Source organism: Mesoplodon mirus (assembly GCF_964341445.2).
Source record: "Mesoplodon mirus genome assembly, chromosome: 8".
Lineage (NCBI taxonomy): Eukaryota > Metazoa > Chordata > Mammalia > Artiodactyla > Ziphiidae > Mesoplodon > Mesoplodon mirus.
The window spans coordinates 34,986,291-35,004,585 of record NC_138984.1 but is presented as its reverse complement, the minus strand read 5'-3'; the positions used below and the strand labels follow the sequence as shown (position 1 = coordinate 35,004,585).

Genomic DNA, 18,295 nt, shown 5'->3' with positions numbered 1-18,295 from the left:
ACATTTTCTGTTCGAGTGAATCACCTCTGTTTTCCAGTTTTCAAAGTCAGTTTTATTCTCTAGTTCTCTCTGTTCAGGAATTTTCTTTCTCTCTTACTGAAGACCAGGTTTTGCCCTTCTACCGGAGGGTAATGGTTTCACAGGTTCTCTTTCTTTTATCTCGCGATGTTTCAAAGCCCTGCTGAATTCGCTAGTAAATTCTGAATGTGGAGAGGAGAGAAACAGGAAGTGAGTCTGCTGGGACAGGCAGAAAAGCCTGGTTGAGTGATCCGAAAGTAAAAGAAAACTTCTTCCGGGAGGCCTTTCCAACCCCACCTCCCTCCTCCCCCTCCCCCTTGCCTCGTTTACAGGGATTTTTCTCCGGTTGTAAGAACCTGCCTCAGTAATTGGAACGTGTGAAGTTAGGCAGTCTAGGGGGCTTGGCATCGGGAGCTTGGTGACTGTGATGTTGCCAGGGTGGACCAGGTGAGTGGCTGGTGCAAAAGTGGCTTCTGGAGACCACGTTGCCCACTCAAGGGGCAGATCAGACCTGCGGAGTGGACTCACCTCTGGGTCCTGCTAGGGGCCCAGATCTTGGACTGGGTTTCTCTCTGAACCACAACCACTGACTTTGCTACTTTTTAACTCTGAGGAATCTCCAGTTACTCTGCTGCCCCAAATATAGACACGCTGTCTCTCTCCTGCTGGATTACTTTGGAAATTCTACAAGACTTTATTCACCTACTTATGTTTAAGTTATTTTCCGTTTGGCCTGGGGCAGAGGGTTAAGTTAATCACCCTGTCAGATCCCTATTCCCTGTAGCCCTTGGTCTCTAAGGCTTACGGGGCCCCTCTACCCTGCCCTGTTCTAGGTACTTTCTTTGATTTCCCCACTCCCACCCTATCTCCTATCCTCCCAAAGACGACCCTCTAAATCTTTTGATACATATCCTTGAATTGTTCTGTATCTTTGCAAAATGTGTCCTTGTTTTGTGTGTGTACGCTACTTTTTAAACTGTGCGATCAGGAACAAGAAAGTAATTTCTCTGTACCTCTGTTTCCTCATCATTAAATGGGATTAACACTCCCTCATGAGGTGGCTGTGAAGATTTAAGTTGATAATAACAGCATGAGCCACTTAGAACAGTGACTGGCACTACTAAGTACCCAGTAAGTATTAGCAATTATTATTACGTGTTAGTATTATTTGTATTGTATTTTGCTTGTTCTGTTTCTGACTTTTTTTGTTTTTCAAGTAAGCACTGTACTTTAAGTTCGATGTAATTTGCCAGGTCCCACTTTGTAACCACTACTTATTATTCCATGATGGACAGTCTCCCAATCCTATATAAGGACTATAGGAGAACTTGCCCACCAATCTTTAGCCTGATCCAGCTTGCAAACCTTTGCCATTCTGATAGGTCCAAAGTAGGGAGCCCGTTGCTTTATTTTGGCACTTTCCAGCTTACTCATGAGTCTGAGCGTCATTCGTACACTTTGGCCATCTGAGTATCCCTGTCAAGGAACCCTGTGTCCATATCCATTGCCATTCTCCAGGGTTTCTTTTCCTCGTTGATTTGCAGGAAACCTTTGTATGTTCTAGATACTGCTACTCCTGTGGCACATCCTGGGAACGGGCATGAAATATTCCGTCTCTGCCTTTGTGAAGCTCACAGCCTCGGACAGGAACCAGCCATAAAACAGTGGGATGAAAGCTGAGTGTATGCTCAGGAAGAAAGAGTCAGGGAGCGCCTCCTGGGCTAGGATTTAGCCGTTAACAGGATTTCATTCTGTTACTGTGCTCTCACTCAGAGTTCTCAGGGCAGAGGCGCGGTAGCAAAGGGTGGGGCCACGGCACCCTTCCTTAGCCCTCTTCAGGTGGAGGGGCACTTTCAGACATCTCATTAATCCTCTCAGCCGTGAGCTCTGCCCTCTGAAAGCTTATATTCCATTTGCGGAAAGAAAAAAGGCAGTTTCAAAGAAGAGAGGTGTTTGATTTTTCTTTTTTCTCTCTCTAGTTTTATTATCAGAAAACATTTCAACTGACTTAAAGCAAAAAGGCAGGGCTAATGTGTACTTTGTTCTCCAGGGCCCAGTCCACGGTGAGGGCCCCAGGATTTGTCTTTTTGGTGAGCTCCACTGGGCCTTTTGGGAGGAAGGACTATGATTCTAGAGTTTTCTGGGCTGCTGAGGGTGGGGTCTTGTGGCCTCGGGGTCATGGAAGTGATCGTGTATGTGAGTGTAGATGGGGAAACCAAGAGAGTTTCTGTGAGGGTCAGCAGACCCTCTGAGAGCTGTGGTGAGGACCCTGCAGTTGACATATCTCAAGACCACTCAGGAGTGCTCAGTGAATATTATTGAAGGAAACCATTAAAGTCTTCATAATGAGCCCCTAAAAATCTGTAAATTCCAGCAATATGAAAAGAAAGGGTTCTTAGCTATCATCCAGTTCAAACTTTCTCCTGTTGGAATGTGGTAGAGAGGCCCCGAAGAGAAACGGACCCGTCCAAAGTCACACAGCCAGAGCCAAAGCTCAGGTGGCCAGGGTCCCCTCCCGGCACCTGCCTCCTCTTCCACAGGCTCCCTCTTAGAGATCTAGACGGGGGTGCTGCCTGGAGGCCGGCCTACCTCACTAGTGACTCAGGAGTTTCGAAAACAGGAAGTAAGTGAGCTGTGCTGTTGGTTGTTCATTTGACTTCATTCTTTTCTTAGATGTGCCAGGAGAGAGAGGCCTGTGAAGCGGCTGCCGCTGTGAGGGTTCTGGGACTTGGCTGTGGTAAGGTTGGATGGGCTTTTAGAGAGGAAGGTTTTTGATTCTAGACTTTTCTAGGCTACTGAGGGTGGGATCTGGTGGCCTCGGGGCTCATGGGGTGGTCCTTGTATATGACTGTAGATGCGGAAACCAGGAGAGTTAGCAGTGCTTCCCAGGGCCGTAGTGAGGGCCCACGGGTCCCAGATCTCCAGCTTCGGTTGATGCATTCCTGATTTTTTGGGGGGAATACTCCAAGTTCAGTTATTTGTACAGAGGCCTCATCCTTATGGTGAGTTGTCAAGGAATAGAAACCAAAACTCAACTCTCAACTGACTTTGCTGCTATAGCTTACCAATCTGCCGACACTCAGACCACCAATATAGACACACATGTACACATAAACAGACACACACGTAAACAGAAACAGTGCTAAGAACGCAATTATTTATTTATTTATTTTTGAGACATTCAAAGGGCACAGGACAGTACCGGGAATAACATAATGGCAAGCATAGACTGATAATCAGTACTTGTGGGGTTAAGCATTTATAGGTGGAGTTATAAATTTCTTCAGTTTGGTTGGCTCTGAGTTTTGTCGTGATTTGAACACCTTTCCTGGGCTGTGAGATAGCCCTGGCTGGGACCCTGCAGCGGAGGGTGTTTGTGTGCAGGGTGGACATCTGGCAGGTTCTGGGGGAACCCCAATTTGGGGTGGCCATCCTGGACTGGAGGTAGTAGTCACCCTATTGCTTAGGGGTTTGGGCCTGAGAGCGGCTTTCCAGTACTCTCAAGCTTTGAACGAGGTAACGGATTTTTGTCTCAGAAGAGTAATGCAAATTTTGGGTTTATTTTCTCCAGCTTTGAGGTAGTTTTCCATATCACCAAAAGAGCTAAGATGTTGCTAGAATGTCGCTAGAAGGATTGTTTGTGATTAGATGAGATTTATTTGCAATTTAATTATGGCACAAAAGGCAGTGCTAATTTGGGACTCTGGGATGAGGTGCTGAGGTCTAAATCCAGGCTCCAGCATGTACCGGCTTGGTTTGTAAGGTTCTGACCCTCTCTTTGCTTTTGTAGATTTGTTAAGAATTCTTGTTTCTGTGTTTTGGGGGTTTCTTTAGTCTTTTAAAATTTTAAGTAATTCATAATCTTTAAAAATATTTTGATTATGTGTCTTTCTTCATTAAATTCCTTCACTGGCTTCCAACTGGAATAAGAATAAATTCTAAATCTTTGCAGGGTCTGTCATTGAGACCCTTGAGTGAGATGCTCAAACCTGGGCCTGATGCCTCTCACTAGCTTACTTTTGAACTGATTTTTGTGTGTGTGTGTGTGGTACGTGGGCCTCTCACTGTTGTGGCCTCTCCCGTTGCAGAGCACAGGCTCCGACGTGCAGGCTCAGCAGCCATGGCTCACGGGCCCAGCTGCTCTGCGGCATGTGAGATCTTCCCGGACCGGGACACGAACCCGTGTCCCCTGCATTGGCAGGCGGACTCTCAACCACTGCGCCACCAGGGAAGCCCCTGAACTGATTTTTCACAATAGTAAAATGAGGATGATAATAGCAATTTCTTCAGAGGATTGCAGTAAGTGAGACAAGAAAAATATTTTTATGTTTATATGGTTATATGTTATAAACACACATCATAATATAAAAATTCATATCAAAATACTTTGGGGCACACATTTATTATAAAAATGTTAGATATACTTATATACCATATAATACAAATATATTTATATGGATTTATTATTGTTATATAATTGGAAATAAAAGAAAAATTCGGGAGGGCTTTCCATTTCTACCCCTCTCTTCCACCTTGTATGCAATATAAACCAATATATTCAAATATATATTCGAATTTATATATTCAGCATATGTATATGCACACACATTATATATGTATATATATGTGAACGTGTGAATAAAATGGGAAAAAAACGCACCAAATTTGACCCCAAAATTACTTCTAAGTTTTTCTAAGTGATTTTTTTCTAAGCGATTTTTATTTTTCTTTTAAAAGTTCTCTAAGGAATAAATGTTACTTTTACTATTTTAGGATGAGAAAAATACAACAATGAATATTCTCCTTAAAATATTACTCTAACAAAGTTTCTAGCATATGAGCACATGCAGTTAAACCCAGGGCCCATAAAAAAAGAAGTTCCGGGGCTTCCCTGGTGGCACAGTGGTTGAGAGTCCGCCTGCCGTTGCAGGGGACACGGGTTCGTGCCCCGGTCCGGGAAGATCCCACATGCCACGGAGCAGCTGGGCCCGTGAGCCATGGCCGCTGAGCCTGCACGTCCGGAGCCTGTGCTCCACAACGGGAGAGGCCACAACAGTGAGAGGCCCGCGTACCGCAAAAAAAAAAAAGAAAAAAAGAAGTACCTCTTGGTCCCTGTTCCTATAGAGCCAGAACCTAGAGGTGGCCCGTTGTTAACGGTATAAAATCTAGAGCAGGTAACAGTGCTTCCCAGGCACTACGATCAAAGAGGTGTGTGACCTAAACAAACAAAGACAATATTATACCACAATGTGTTCTGGAAAAAGCTGGGTCAGAAAAGAAGCCTTGCCAGCACTTTCCCTACTAAGTGTCCATTTTAATATGATGCAAAAATAATTTAGAAAGCATTGTCAGGCTATTGCAAAGATAATGAAACGAGTGAGGTGAACTGGCCATAGAGGACAGGAGCCCATCATGTTATATCCAAATTCACGTCATCCTTGCCTTGGATTCGAATTTTTTTTATACTGTCAGAAAATGCTATTGAATATGTAACAAAAGCCTTAAAAATCTTTATTCCTTTTGTCTCAGTAATCCTATTTCTAGGAAATTATTCTAATAAAATAATCAGAGGTATACATGGAGATTTGCATTTTAAGATCATCCTAAATGTAATCAGAGACTGGTTAGATAAATTCTTGCCCATTCATATGATTAGATGCCTTACAGATTTAAAAATCCATGCTGTAGAAGAAAAAATAAAGACATCAAGATGTACTTATAATATTATCAGTGGAAAAGTCCACGTATACCTCAGAAATATGGTGTTTAAATATGAGGGAAAATATATATGCATAAAATATTCGGTAGGAAGGACAGTAAGATTATTAGGCATTTATCTTTGTTTTTTATTTTACTTTAATTTTTTAAAAGTTGATTTACAGTGTTGTGTTAATTTCTGCTGTACAGCAAAGTGATTCAGTAATACATATATATACATTCTTTTTTTAATATTCTCTTCCATTATGGTTTGTCATAGGATACTGAATATAGGTCTCCATGCTATACATAAACGCTTACATCTGTTAACCCAACCTCTGACTACATCCCTGCCCCAACCCCCTCCCCCTTGGCAACCACAGGTCTGTTTCTGTTTCAGATAGGTTCATTTATGTCATATTTTAGATTCCACATATAAGTGATATCATGGTATTTGTCATTCTCTTTCTGACTTACTTCACTTAGTATGATAATCTCTAGTTGCATCCATGTTGTTGCAAATGGCATTATTTCATTCTTTTTTTATAGCTGAGTAATATTTCATTGTATATATGTACCACATCTTCTTTATCCATTTCTCTGTCAATGGATATTTAGGTTGCTTCCATGTCTTGGCTATTGTGAATAGTGCTGCTATGAACATAGGGGTGCATGTATCTCTTTGGATTAGAGTTTTGTCTAGATATATGCCCAGGAGTGGGATTGCTGGATCATATGATAATTCTATTTTTAGTTTTCTGAGGAACCTCCATACTGTTTTCCATAGTGGCTTTACCAACTTACATTTCCACCAACAGTGTAGGAGGGTGCCCTTTTCTTCACACTCTTTCCAGCATTTGTTATTCATAGAGTTTTTAATGATGGCCATTCTGATCAGCGTGAGGTGATACCTCACTGTACTTTTGATTTGCATCTCTCTAATAATTAGCGATGTTGAGCATCTTTTTTTTTTTTTTTTTTTTTTTTTTCTTTTTGCGGTATGCGGGCCTCTCACTGTTGTGGCCTCTCCCGTTGCGGAGCACAGGCTCCGGACGCGCAGGCCCAGCGGCCATGGCTCACGGGCCCAGCCGCTCCGCGGCATATGGGATCCTCCCAGACCGGGGCACGAACCCGTATCCCCTGCATCGGCAGGCGGACTCTCAACCACTGCGCCACCAGGGAGGCCCTGTTGAGCATCTTTTCATGTGACTATTGGCCATTTGTCTTTCTTCTTTGGAGAAATGTCTCTTTGGGTCTTCTGCCTATTTTTCGATTTGGTTGTTTGTTTTTTGTTGTTGATTTTATGAGCTGTTTATATATTTTGGAAATTAAGCCCTTGTCAGTTGCATCATTTGCAAATACTTTCTCCCATTCTGTAGGTTGTCTTTTCATTTTGTTTTTGGTTTCCTTTGCTGTGCAAAAGCTTGTAAGTTTGATTAGGTCCCATTTGTTAATTTTTGTTTTTATTTCTATTGCCTTGGGAGACTGACCTAAGAAAACATTGGTATGATTTACATCGGAGAATGTTTTGATTAGGCATTTAATCTTTGGATGACAGAATTATAGGTAATTTTTATTCTCCTTTTTATCTTTCCTGTATTTTCTAAAAGGAATACAATAAGCATTGTTATCATTAGAAAGAAAATAATTGCAGAGGGGGAAAAAAGGAGATTCTGCTTTCATTTGATTCTTTGGTTGATTTTATTCTGTAAAATGATATTTTAGCAATGGTTAGAACTTATTGGAAGATTTAAGGACACTGGACCTAATGGTTTTAAACAGGGCTGGACCCAGTTCTGATCCTTTCCAGTTTCATATACTGGAATAAAAATAGTTATTTAAAAAGAGATTTTAATTTAAGTACATGTACATTTAGGGTAATAAAATGGTAAAGATTTACACTGTGCAAAGGGTATAGAATGTAAAGCAAGTCTCTTCCTGTCCACCCCCAGACCTCTAGTTCCTCTCCTCTCAGGCAACCACTGAAGCAGCTTCCTGTGTATTTTCTTCAAAGATCTGTGAATACAGTCTAGGCACTGTATGAGTTTGGTATGTCTCTTTCCAGAATTTCCTTATCTTTTATTTTCTGCTTTAATATATATTTCTGTAATCACTGAAAATCTAATTATGTTGTTTGAGTATTTCTAAAAAGTAGATGTATGATTTTTGGTTATATTGCAACTTGCTATTTTCGCTGTCATAATAACTTATCTTGAATATCTATCCATTTTAATTTCAGAAGTTGGAGTGCATTTTCTTAACTGCTGCATAATATTCTGTAGGATGACTATGCTTTAGTTAATTTAGCCATTCCTTTATTGGAGGACATTTGGGATGTTTCTAGTTGTTCAGGGTTATATATTGGGCTGTGGTGAGACTCCATGTACAAACCCTGTTGAGCACATGTGTGTTTCTATGGAGTGTGATTTAAGGAATGAACTTGCTAGTTTGCTCCCTTGAATGTCTAGAGGTTTTGTTTGTTGAACTTTGAACGTATGCTTTTAGGTGCAGCCCAAATATTTAAGGTATCTTTCCTATATAAAAGTATTTTCATGATAATTGATTGATTTTGCAGTGAATAATCTAGGCTCTGCAGCCTTTGTGAATCCAGTGTAAAACAAGATGTATCTTTCTAAGACACTGTCCCTCCAGTTTCCTAATCAAGAAAACTTGTCTAAACAATAATGTCAGCTCTAGATTAAAAGGGAGAAAAAAGTTTTGTCCATAATTCCAATTCTAAGAAGGAAATAATCAGAGGTATGCACAGGATATATGAAAAAGCCTGTCAGTGCAATATTATTTTTAACAGTAAAGGAACAGAAAATTGCTTAAAATAAATTTTGATATCTCCACATGCTGGAAATCAAGAAATATTAAAAATATGCCAAGGAAGAATATTTATGGTAAAGGTAAATGTTCATTCTAAATATTAAGTGGGTATAAAAAAATACAGATGTACACGCTTGGATGTGCAACCTGATTCTAACTTTTATATAAATGTGTATTTGTGTGTATGTGATGTATGATAATGACAACCATGACCATGTTATAATTTATTGCATTTTCAATTTTTACCAAAAAAAAAAACCACCCCAGTGTTCTGTAATCAGAATTGGCGGGAAGTAATCAGGATTTTTTTTTTAAATACCGTTTTATTTTATTTTAATTAATTAATTAATTATTTTTATTTTTGGCTGCATTGGGTCTTCGTTGCTGCGCATGGGCTTTCTCTAGTTGCAGCGAGTGAGGGCTACTCTTTGTTGCGGTGCGAGGGCTTCTCATTGTGGTGGCTTCTCTTGTTGCAGAGCACGGGCTCTAGGTGCACGGGCTTCAGTAGTTGTGGCACGAGGGCTCAGTAGTTGTGGCTCATGGGTTCTAGAGTGCAGGCTCAGTAGTTGTGGCGCATGGGCTTAGTTGCTCTGCGGCATGTGAGATCTTCCCGGACCAGGGCTCGAACCCGTGTCCTCTGTGTTGGCAGGCAGATTCTTAACTTCTGAGTCACCAGGGAAGTCCCAGAAAAGGTTTATTTTAAAAAGAAAAACTAAAAGCTTCAAAGTCTTTTGGGCCACTTTTTAAAAATATTAAAGTTTACCTTAATGTTTCTATTTTAACATCAGAGGTACAAAATACACAGGTCCTGGTTCACTCCATCACCCCTCAAGTGATAGTCAGGATTTGTGGTTTCATCCGAGAATGTCAGTGAATGCAGGGAGCTTAAAAATTTAGGAGCCTTGTTTCAGGGAGGAAAGAGGTCCAAACAGGTTAAGGTTATTTGAGGTTAAAGAAAGTGTCCAGGGGCACAGAGTCTGTGGGAGCAAGCAAATGGTGGAGCTGGATGAGAAGTTAAAGGTTTTCTAGTTCAAGGTTTTCAGATGATAGCCCTGAGGTAAGGGAGCATCTGAGTAAGCCTTCAAGGAAGAGTTCTTCAACGTTGAAGAGGTGGAAAATCACTGCTTTCAAATGAATTTTCCAGTGAGGAAGTGGGAAAACCAGGAGGGTAAGAGAAGTGTTCAGGTCACATGCCCAGTGGTGTCCGGCCCCACAGCCAAGGTCTTTCCTTCTTTCAGGTGAACACGCCTTTGTTCGTTAGTTTTTGGTCGTTACTCTAAAAGCACGATAGGTGTTGTATACTCACAACACTTCAGGAGATATTGCTCTTCTGATCCCACCTTACCGAGCAGGAATCTCCTCAGCTGTAGGCTGTGAGCTGCCCAGGCCTGGGCCAGTGCCCCAGCTGGGTTCTGGTCCAAGTTCTGTCGGACCCCGCAGCCCCAGACTCTGAGCCACTGCACTGCCTGCCTCTCCGACAGTCAGCTGCAGGTGAGATTCCTGGCTTTGACAGTGGCCCTGTAGCCCGCCCCAGGGATCCAGGTCCCAGTCTTGTTCCTATGATGTACCCGATACAAACCCTGCTCCAAGGGCTCCTGTACCATGAACATGGGCCTATCAGAGCAGGGGAGGTGAGGGAGAAATTGGCCAAGGTGACTGAAGGGGCTCAAGAAACCCCACATCTCGGGCTGCTTGTGTGAAGGTTGTCTGGAGTTTCCTGAAACACTGCCCTCTCTTTTTTTTTACCTGCTCAAACATGTAAGTATGTGAAAATACCCCATAATCTGATTTAGAGACTGTTTGTGTTGAAAGGCTGACCGAGTTCTCTTGGTTCCATTTCCAGTTTTGGGTTCTTGAGCAGCTGTGGGTGCCTGTCCTGAGGCCCTTGGGGGAGAGTACTGCATCGCGTCCTCCTGCCACCATTGTTTCCATTAGACCACATGACTTCTCCCGCCTCCAACCCTTCCAATCTGTCCTCCACACTTTATTTTATTTTTTTAATTTAATTTTTATTTTATATTGGAGTATAGCTGATTTACAGTGTTATGTTAGTTTCTGGTGTGAAGCAAAGTGATTCAGTTATACATCTACATATGTCCCCCACACTTTAAATGTTAATCCCTAATTGGATGATGTCACGCTCATGTTTACAATCCTTTCTTGGTTTCCCATTATATCCAGGAGAGAGCCTGACCCCCTTGACCCATCGTATGAGGCCCTTTATAACAGTTCCCGGCCACAGCTCCATCCCTTTGTCTCACCACTCCCTCTCCCAGACCCTTCGTGGTTACTTTATTGAGCTCCCTTTGCCTGCCCGAACTGACTTGAACATTCTTGCCTCCAACTTTTGCATAAATTATTTCCTTCAAAAATTGTCCTTCACCATCTCCTCCCCAAAGGTGGCTTCCCTCCAGAAAGCCCTTCTCCCAGGCTGAGTTAAGGCTCTTTCTTCTATATTTCTACTGTGCCCTGGTCACAACTCTCTGACCACTGGCTACTTTGTAAATCTACCTTCCAAAACAGTAAGCTACTTGAGAGTGGGAACCTGTTTGTTTGTTTTCTTGCCTGTATCCACAGCATAATGTCTGGCATATAGTAGATGTAATAGCATTTGATGAAGGAACAAATCAGTAAGTGGTAGTTTTCTTCCTCATCTGAACATAACATCGTATTTTAACCTAGGTAACAACTACATTCTCCTAACGCTCGATCAGCATGAATTTCAACAGATGTCTGTATAATATTGGGGAACAGCTGGACAGTGAAGACCTGGCTGCCCTCAAGTTCCTGAGCCTGGACTACATTCCACACAGGAAGCAGGAACCCATCAAGGATGCCTTGATGCTATTCCAGAGGCTCCAAGAAAAGAGAATGTTGGAGGAAAGCAACCTGTCCTTCTTGAAGGAGCTGCTTTTCCGAATGAATAGACTGGATCTGCTGCTCACCTACCTGGACACCAGTGAGGAGGAGATGGAGAGGGAGCTTCAGATGCCGGGCAGGGCCCAGATCTCTGCCTATAGGTGGGAAAAACCTCCATGGTGTGGAACTGGGACGTGTGGGTTGAATGGGCACATCTTTATGGGAAGGGCTGATGCTGTTTGTAGGTTGTCTATATGGTGTGACTTTGGAGACTTGGGAAGATGTCCCACCATGGTCAGGTTAAGAAATTTAGAGACTTTATGTAGAATTCAGAGAAAAATATGCTAAAACTATAAAATAAAATTTTCTTTCCAAGGTGAAACATTACCTATAGGTATGCCGAAATCCAAATAGACATTTTTTAAACGTTCCAACTCTCTCTGTCTGTTACATATCCGTTATCTTGATGCCTCTGCTTTGCTGATGCCCATACCATGCACTTCTTTGCCTATTATCGAATAAAGCACCACTACTTCCCACCTGAGACCCCCTCCCACCTACTTCTGGATGACTATGAAATTCTCAGTAAGGTTTTAGGCTTTTATTCCATACCTTAAGGCTTGTGTTACCAAGTTCTTAAGTGAGCTGTGTGTTGTCAGTCATTCTGGATTGGCCAGGCCGGACCCCCGTAATGAGTGCTTTTTTTATTATGGTATAAGATAACCATTTTTAATCTATGCCTGGCCATCTGGAAACCCCCATGGTAATAACCGATCATTGTAAGGTTAAACAGCTTCCACAATTTTACTCCGTAAGCCATCCTGTAACGCCCAATGACTGCTTAATCCCTGTGACCCCAGATGCTGTCAGAACAGCAGTGGCTTGGGCTGTCTGTCCTGCCAAAGGCTTAACACAGTAGAGAAGTTAATTCCTTATAGTTCTGGAGGCTAGAGGCTGAAGTTGAGATGTCAACAGGATTGATTCCTTTTTAGAGGCTCTGAGGGATAATCTGTTTCATGATCCTCTCCTAGCTTCAGGTAGTTGCAGGCAATCCTTGGTGTTCCTTGTCTTACGGATGCATCAGTTCAATCTCTGCCTCTTTCTTCACCTTGCCTTCTCTGCTGTGTATCTGTGTCTTAATTTCCCTCTTCTTTTAAAGACACCAGCCATTGGATTAGGGCCACCCTAATCTAGTATGACCTTATCTTGGCAAGATTACATCCACAAAGACCCTTTTCCCAAGTAAAGTCACTTTTACACGTTCCAAGTGGACATGAATTTGGAAGGAGAGTGGGGAAGGATACTATTCAATACTGGGTAACTTTGGTTCAATAGAATTGTGAAGTCCTTGTGATGAATTTTTTTTCATTAAGGCATCAATTAATCATAAAAACAACAGCTCCATAATTAGGAAAGCTAGAGGGTCTCATCTTGTGTCCCCTGTCTTGGTCTTTTGAAGGTTGCACTCCTGCCATGTGAGCAAGGCCAAGGCAACTTCCAGTGCAGACAATGACATGGGCCTCTCTGTTGGAGGGTTACGAGTGTCTAACAAGGGCAGGATCTGTCTGTTAAAATCTTGGACATGTTAGCTTGGGAACAAAAGGGTCAGCACAAGTAAAATCTCCTGCTTGTTCATCATTGTTGAATATCAAGTAAGAAAAAAAAATGCTAGTGTGGCCACTTTCCATTTATAGGATATTTAAAATTTCAAATTATCATTGCTACCTATAAAATTAGTACCTTATAAACTATCCAGATTTATTTCTAGACAACGATGGTACAAGAAAGCCAGTAGGTTTCAATAATGAGGAACGTAGAAGGGCAAAATACCTTGTGATAAAGTTAAAAGGGGAGGTAGCTTTTGATTGGACCCAATCTTGGTCAAACTGAGAAAGTTTTAGAGAAATACTTCTAGGGTAGAGATTCCATGAGAAGAAGGATGAAGCAGGTGATAATACTGAGTAACTTCTGTTTCTACACTACAGTTGATCATTGAACAACATGGGGGTTAGGGGTGTGGACCCTCTGCACAAAAACCCGCTTATGACTTACAGTCTATCCTCTGTATCTTAGGTTCCACATTTGTGGGTTTGACCAACCGCAGACTGTGTAGTACTGTATTACGTATTTATTTATTTATTTTTAAATTTTTTTTTGCGGTACGCGGGCCTCTCGCTGTTGTGGCCTCTCCCGTTGCGGAGCACAGGCTCCGGACGCTCAGGCTCAGCGGCCATGGCTCACGGGCCCAGCCGCTCCGCGGCATGTGGGATCTTCCCGGACCGGGGCACGAACCCGTGTCCCCTGCATCGGCAGGTGGACTCTCAACCACTGCACCACTAGGGAAACCCTGTATTACGTATTTATTGAAAAAAATCTGTACATAAGTGGACCCGTGCGCTTCAAACCTGTGTTGCTCAAGGGTCAACCATGTTTTTATTTTTAGAATTTTACTTTTCTAATTTACTTTTGAAGTTAACATGTTTTTGTATTAAAGTTATTTTCCTTTGCACCATAATAGTAAAAGGTTTGCTGACTTGTAAAACTTTCCTTTGTTCATTCAACAAGCATATCCCAAGAGCCTATCATAATTTAGGAAATAATAATGCCTGTCATGTTTGAACACTTAGTGTGTTGCCAAAGGTTGGTTTAAGTGCTTCAGGTAAACTTATTCATGTAATCCTCAACACCTCCCAGAGGGGTAAATAGAGTATTATCTACAATCTACAGATGAGGGGGAAAAATGTGTAACATGTCTAAAGCCACACAGTTCATGCATGGTGGATCCAAGGTTCCAACACCAGGAGTCTGGGTCCCCTGCACTTAAACACTGTATCTCATGACCCTCTAGGCTTATGGAAACCAAAAGGGCACTGATCCCATTCTCAGGGAACTTGGACAGCTTCATCAACAGACAGTTATGTGTGTTACTCTTCTGGCGATGCACAGGCAGGTACAGCGGGGTGAATACAGCCTTGAGAACAGTCAGGCAGTGCTTGAGCTGTTAGTGGATGAGTGGTTGTCTGCAGACGGACAAGGGGATAGGGGTGGGAGGAGGCCCAGCATAACAGGGTGAGGGGCAGGGCAGCTGCGTGTGTTCAGAGAGGAGATGGGGGGACAGCAGTAAGGAGCATCCAGAGATGAGGAGGCAGGCTGGGCTCCGTTCACAAAAGCCCCTACTCCAGAAGGAGGCGTTTGGCCTTCCTACTGAAGGTAGCGGCTGGGAGAACATTGACTAGTTTTAATTGAGGAATTCCATCTGATTTGCATTTTGAAAAGCATGATATCCAAAATCAAAGCTTTTTCTCTATTGCAACAAGATCTTGATTTTATAGCGAAGGACAAAGGAAAAACACAATTCATTTAACTGAAATTAACTGAAAGTCAAAGTTGGAGAACTTTAAATTCTAAGAGTGGGATAGTTGGGCATGAGCCATTTGTCTTCAGTGTCACCACACCAGCCTCTTTCCAAGGACTCAACTCATAAATCACGTCATTATCTGGCTTTATTTTAAAGGGAGGCCATAGGAATCAAGTCCACTGTGACTCGGATGGGAAATCGGATGGGAAATCATTTAAGAAAATATTTCTAAAGTGTTTCTGTTTCCCACTTCAGGGTCATGCTTTTTCAGATTTCAGAAGATGTGAACAAACTGGAATTGAAGGACTTCAAGTTTTTTTTGAGCCAGGAGATTGCCAAATGTAAGCTGGATGATGACATGGTAAGACCTGGTGTCTGCCCGAGGTTTAGTCTTGAGGGTGAGTCAGCCAGTGGGGATTTCTGAGACTAAAGAGAGCACTTGTCAGTAAAGCAACATGAATTCTCACTTTTTAACTGGGGAGAAGAAGAACGCTGTCAGGCATGAGTGCTGTAGATATGATGCCCCTGTATACTGTTAAGTGCTGCTCACGTTAATTACCAGGAACAAGGCAGGGTGAGGAGCGAGGGGAGAAGGCTGGTGTGGAGGCCCAGGCAATGTGGAGACCTTGCAGAGCCAGGAGAGACGGTGGTGGGCCTGAGATCGCTTTCCCACTTCTGCAGTCTCTGAAACAATCTGGGACCTGGAAGTGTGTGTGTGTGTGTGTGTGTGTGTGTGTGTGTGTGTGTGTGTGTGTGTGTGTGTGTGTGTGTGTGTGTGTGTGTGTGTGTGTGTGTGTGTGTGTGTGTGTGATGGGAACACTCAGCCTGGAGATGATCAGGTGGCAGAGGCAATGAAGGGTGTGAGGCAGTCCCCAGGGCTGTTGCACCTCAGCCATGCACTCGGGCTGCTTCACTGTCTTCACATAAAGGTGTCCACAGGCAGTTTCAGCACAGGGCCTGGGCCTGGGGACTAGGTGACATCTGATGTGACTTCTCCTGTGTCTTCTTATTTCTGTCTTTCTGGGCCAGAAATCATGAATTGCCTCCCTAATAATCTACTGATTGGCTTTATAAGACCAGGATGTCCTCCCAGGAGGGTTGGCTTGGGAAGCTAGGGTGGGTGCTTAGTTTGGAGAGAGTGGAAGCAAAAAAAAAAAGTTAATCTAAAAGCCAATATGGCTCCATCTAGTTTTCCAACTTGATTTCTCCTCCCTCTAGACCTTGCTTGATATTTTCATAGAGATGGAGAAGAGGGTCATCCTAGGGGAAAGAAACTTGGACACCCTGAAAAGAATCTGTGAGCAAATCAACAAGAGCCTATTGAAGAAAATCAACGATTATGAAGAACTAAGCAGAGGTATAAATAACCTGAGAGCTGTGGATCAGCAAAATGTAGTCTTAAATGGACAGACTCTATGTCACAGCAGTTTCTAATCAAATATGTGTGTGTTTCTTTTTAAATTCAGAGCAAAGAATGAGCCTTGAAAGAGGTCCAGATGAATTTTCAAACGGTAATACTTGCAGATATGTTTTCGAGGTTTATTTAGTTAATTTACTTCCTGATAGCCTCATTGCCTCCTCTCCACAACCTTCTACCACATCTGCATTTTTTTTTAAATTGGGGTAGAGTTGTTTTACAATGTTGTGTTAGTTTCAGTGAATTGAAGTAGAATTCCCCGTGCTATACAGCAGGTTCTCATTATCTATTTCCTACCTATTAATGTATATATGTCAATCCCAATCTCCCAATTCATTCCACCCCCCGTTTCCCCCCTTGGTGTCCATACATTTGTTCTCTATGTCTGTGTCTCTCCTTCTGCCTTGCAAACCAGTTCATCTGTACCATTTTTTCTAGATTCCACATATGTGTGTTAAATATATGATATTTGTTTTTCTCTTTCTGACTTACTTCACTCTGTATGACAGTCTCTAGGTCCATCCACGTCTCTGCAAATGACCCAATTTCATTCCTTTTTTTAGGCTGAGTAATATTCCATTGTATATATGTACCACTTCCTCTTTATCCATTTGTCTGTCAATGGGCATTGACGTTGCTTCCATGACCTGGCTATCGTAAATAGTGCTGCAATGAATATCGGAGTGCATGTGTCTTTTAAAATAAATTTTTAAAATTTATTTATTTATTTATTTATTTATTTATTTATTTATTTATGGCTGTATTGGGTCTTTGTTGCTGCACATGAGCTTTCTCTAGCTGTGGCGAGTAGGGGCTACTCTTCGTTGCTGCATGTGGGCTTCTTATTGCGTTGGCTTCTCTTGTTGCAGAGCACAGGCTCTAGGTGCGTGGGCTTCAGTAGTTGAGGCTCACGGGTTCTAGAGCGCAGGCTCAGTAGTTGTGGCACACAGGCTTAGTTGCTCCACAGCATGTGGAATCATCCTGGACCAGGGCTGGAACCTGTGTCCCCTGCATTGTCAGGTGGATTCTAAACCACTGTGCCACCAGGGAAGTCCGCATGTGTCTTTTTGAATTAAGGTTTTCTCTGGGTATATGCGCAGTAGTGGGATTGCTGGGTCATATGCTAATTCTATTTTTAGTTTTTTAAGGAACCTCCATACTGTTCTCCATCGTGACTGTATCAATTTACATTCCCACCAACACTGCAAGAGGGTTCTCTTTTCTCCACACCCTCTCCAGCATTTATTGCTTGTAGATTTTTTGATGATGGCCACTCTGACAGGTGGGAGGTGATACCTCATTGTAGTTTTGATTTGCGTTTCTCTAATGATTAGTGATGTTGAGCATCCTTTCGTTTGTTGGCAGTCTGTATATCTTCTTTGGAGAAATGTTTATTTAGGTCTTCTGCCCATTTTCGGATTGGGTTGTTTGTTTTTTTGATATTGAGCTGCAGGAACTGCTTGCTTGTATATTTTGGAGATTAATCCTTTGTCAGTTGCTTCATTTGCAAATATTTTCTCCCATTCTGAGGGTTGTCTTTTGGTCTTGTTTATGTTTTCCTTTGTTGTGCAAGAGCTTTTCAATTTCATTAGGTCCCATTTGTTTATTTTTGTTTTTATTTCCATTTCTCTAGGAGGTGGGTCAAAAAGGATCTTGCTGTAATTTATGTCATAGAGTGTTCTGCCTATGTTTTCCTCTAAGAGTTTTATAGTCTCTGGCCTTACATTTAGGTCTTTAATCCATTTTGAGTTTATTTTTGTGTATGGTGTTAGGGAGTGTTCTAATTTCATTCTTTTACAAGTAGCTGTCCAGTTTTGCCAGCATCACTTATTGAAGAGACTGTCTTTTCTCCATTGTATATCCTTGCCTCCTTTGTCATAGGTTAGTTGACCATAGGTGCGTGGGTTTATCTCTGGGCTTTTTATCCTGTTCCATTGATCTATATTTCTGTTTTTGTGCCACTACCATGCTGTCTTGATTACTGTAGCTTTGTACTATAGTCTGAAGTCAGGGAGTCTGATTCCTCCAGCTCCATTTTTTTTTTTTTAAGAAGATGTTGTGGGTAGGAGTTTATTAATTAATTAATTAATTTTTGCTGCGTTGGGTCTTTGTTTCTG

General features: G+C 42.2%; 1 protein-coding gene across 4 annotated transcripts in view; it reads left to right on the top strand.

Annotated features, from left to right (window-relative positions):
* Nucleotides 1-254: 254 nt before the first annotated feature.
* CASP8 (caspase 8) overlaps nt 255-18,295 on the top strand; it is a 31,978-nt gene continuing 13,937 nt past the window's right edge. The window contains exons 1-6 of one of the 4 annotated variants that reach the window (XM_082631480.1): nt 1,133-1,149; nt 2,692-2,755; nt 11,227-11,564; nt 15,017-15,122; nt 15,980-16,118; nt 16,228-16,272. In XM_082631480.1, the coding sequence (XP_082487606.1) occupies nt 11,260-11,564; nt 15,017-15,122; nt 15,980-16,118; nt 16,228-16,272 (595 nt within the window). In that variant the 5' untranslated portion in view covers nt 1,133-1,149; nt 2,692-2,755; nt 11,227-11,259. Of the gene's footprint in view, nt 466-495; nt 1,150-2,691; nt 2,756-10,146; nt 10,303-11,226; nt 11,565-15,016; nt 15,123-15,979; nt 16,119-16,227; nt 16,273-18,295 lie in introns of those variants that run through there. The other 3 variants (XM_082631481.1, XM_082631483.1, XM_082631482.1) reach the window with 3 other exon arrangements.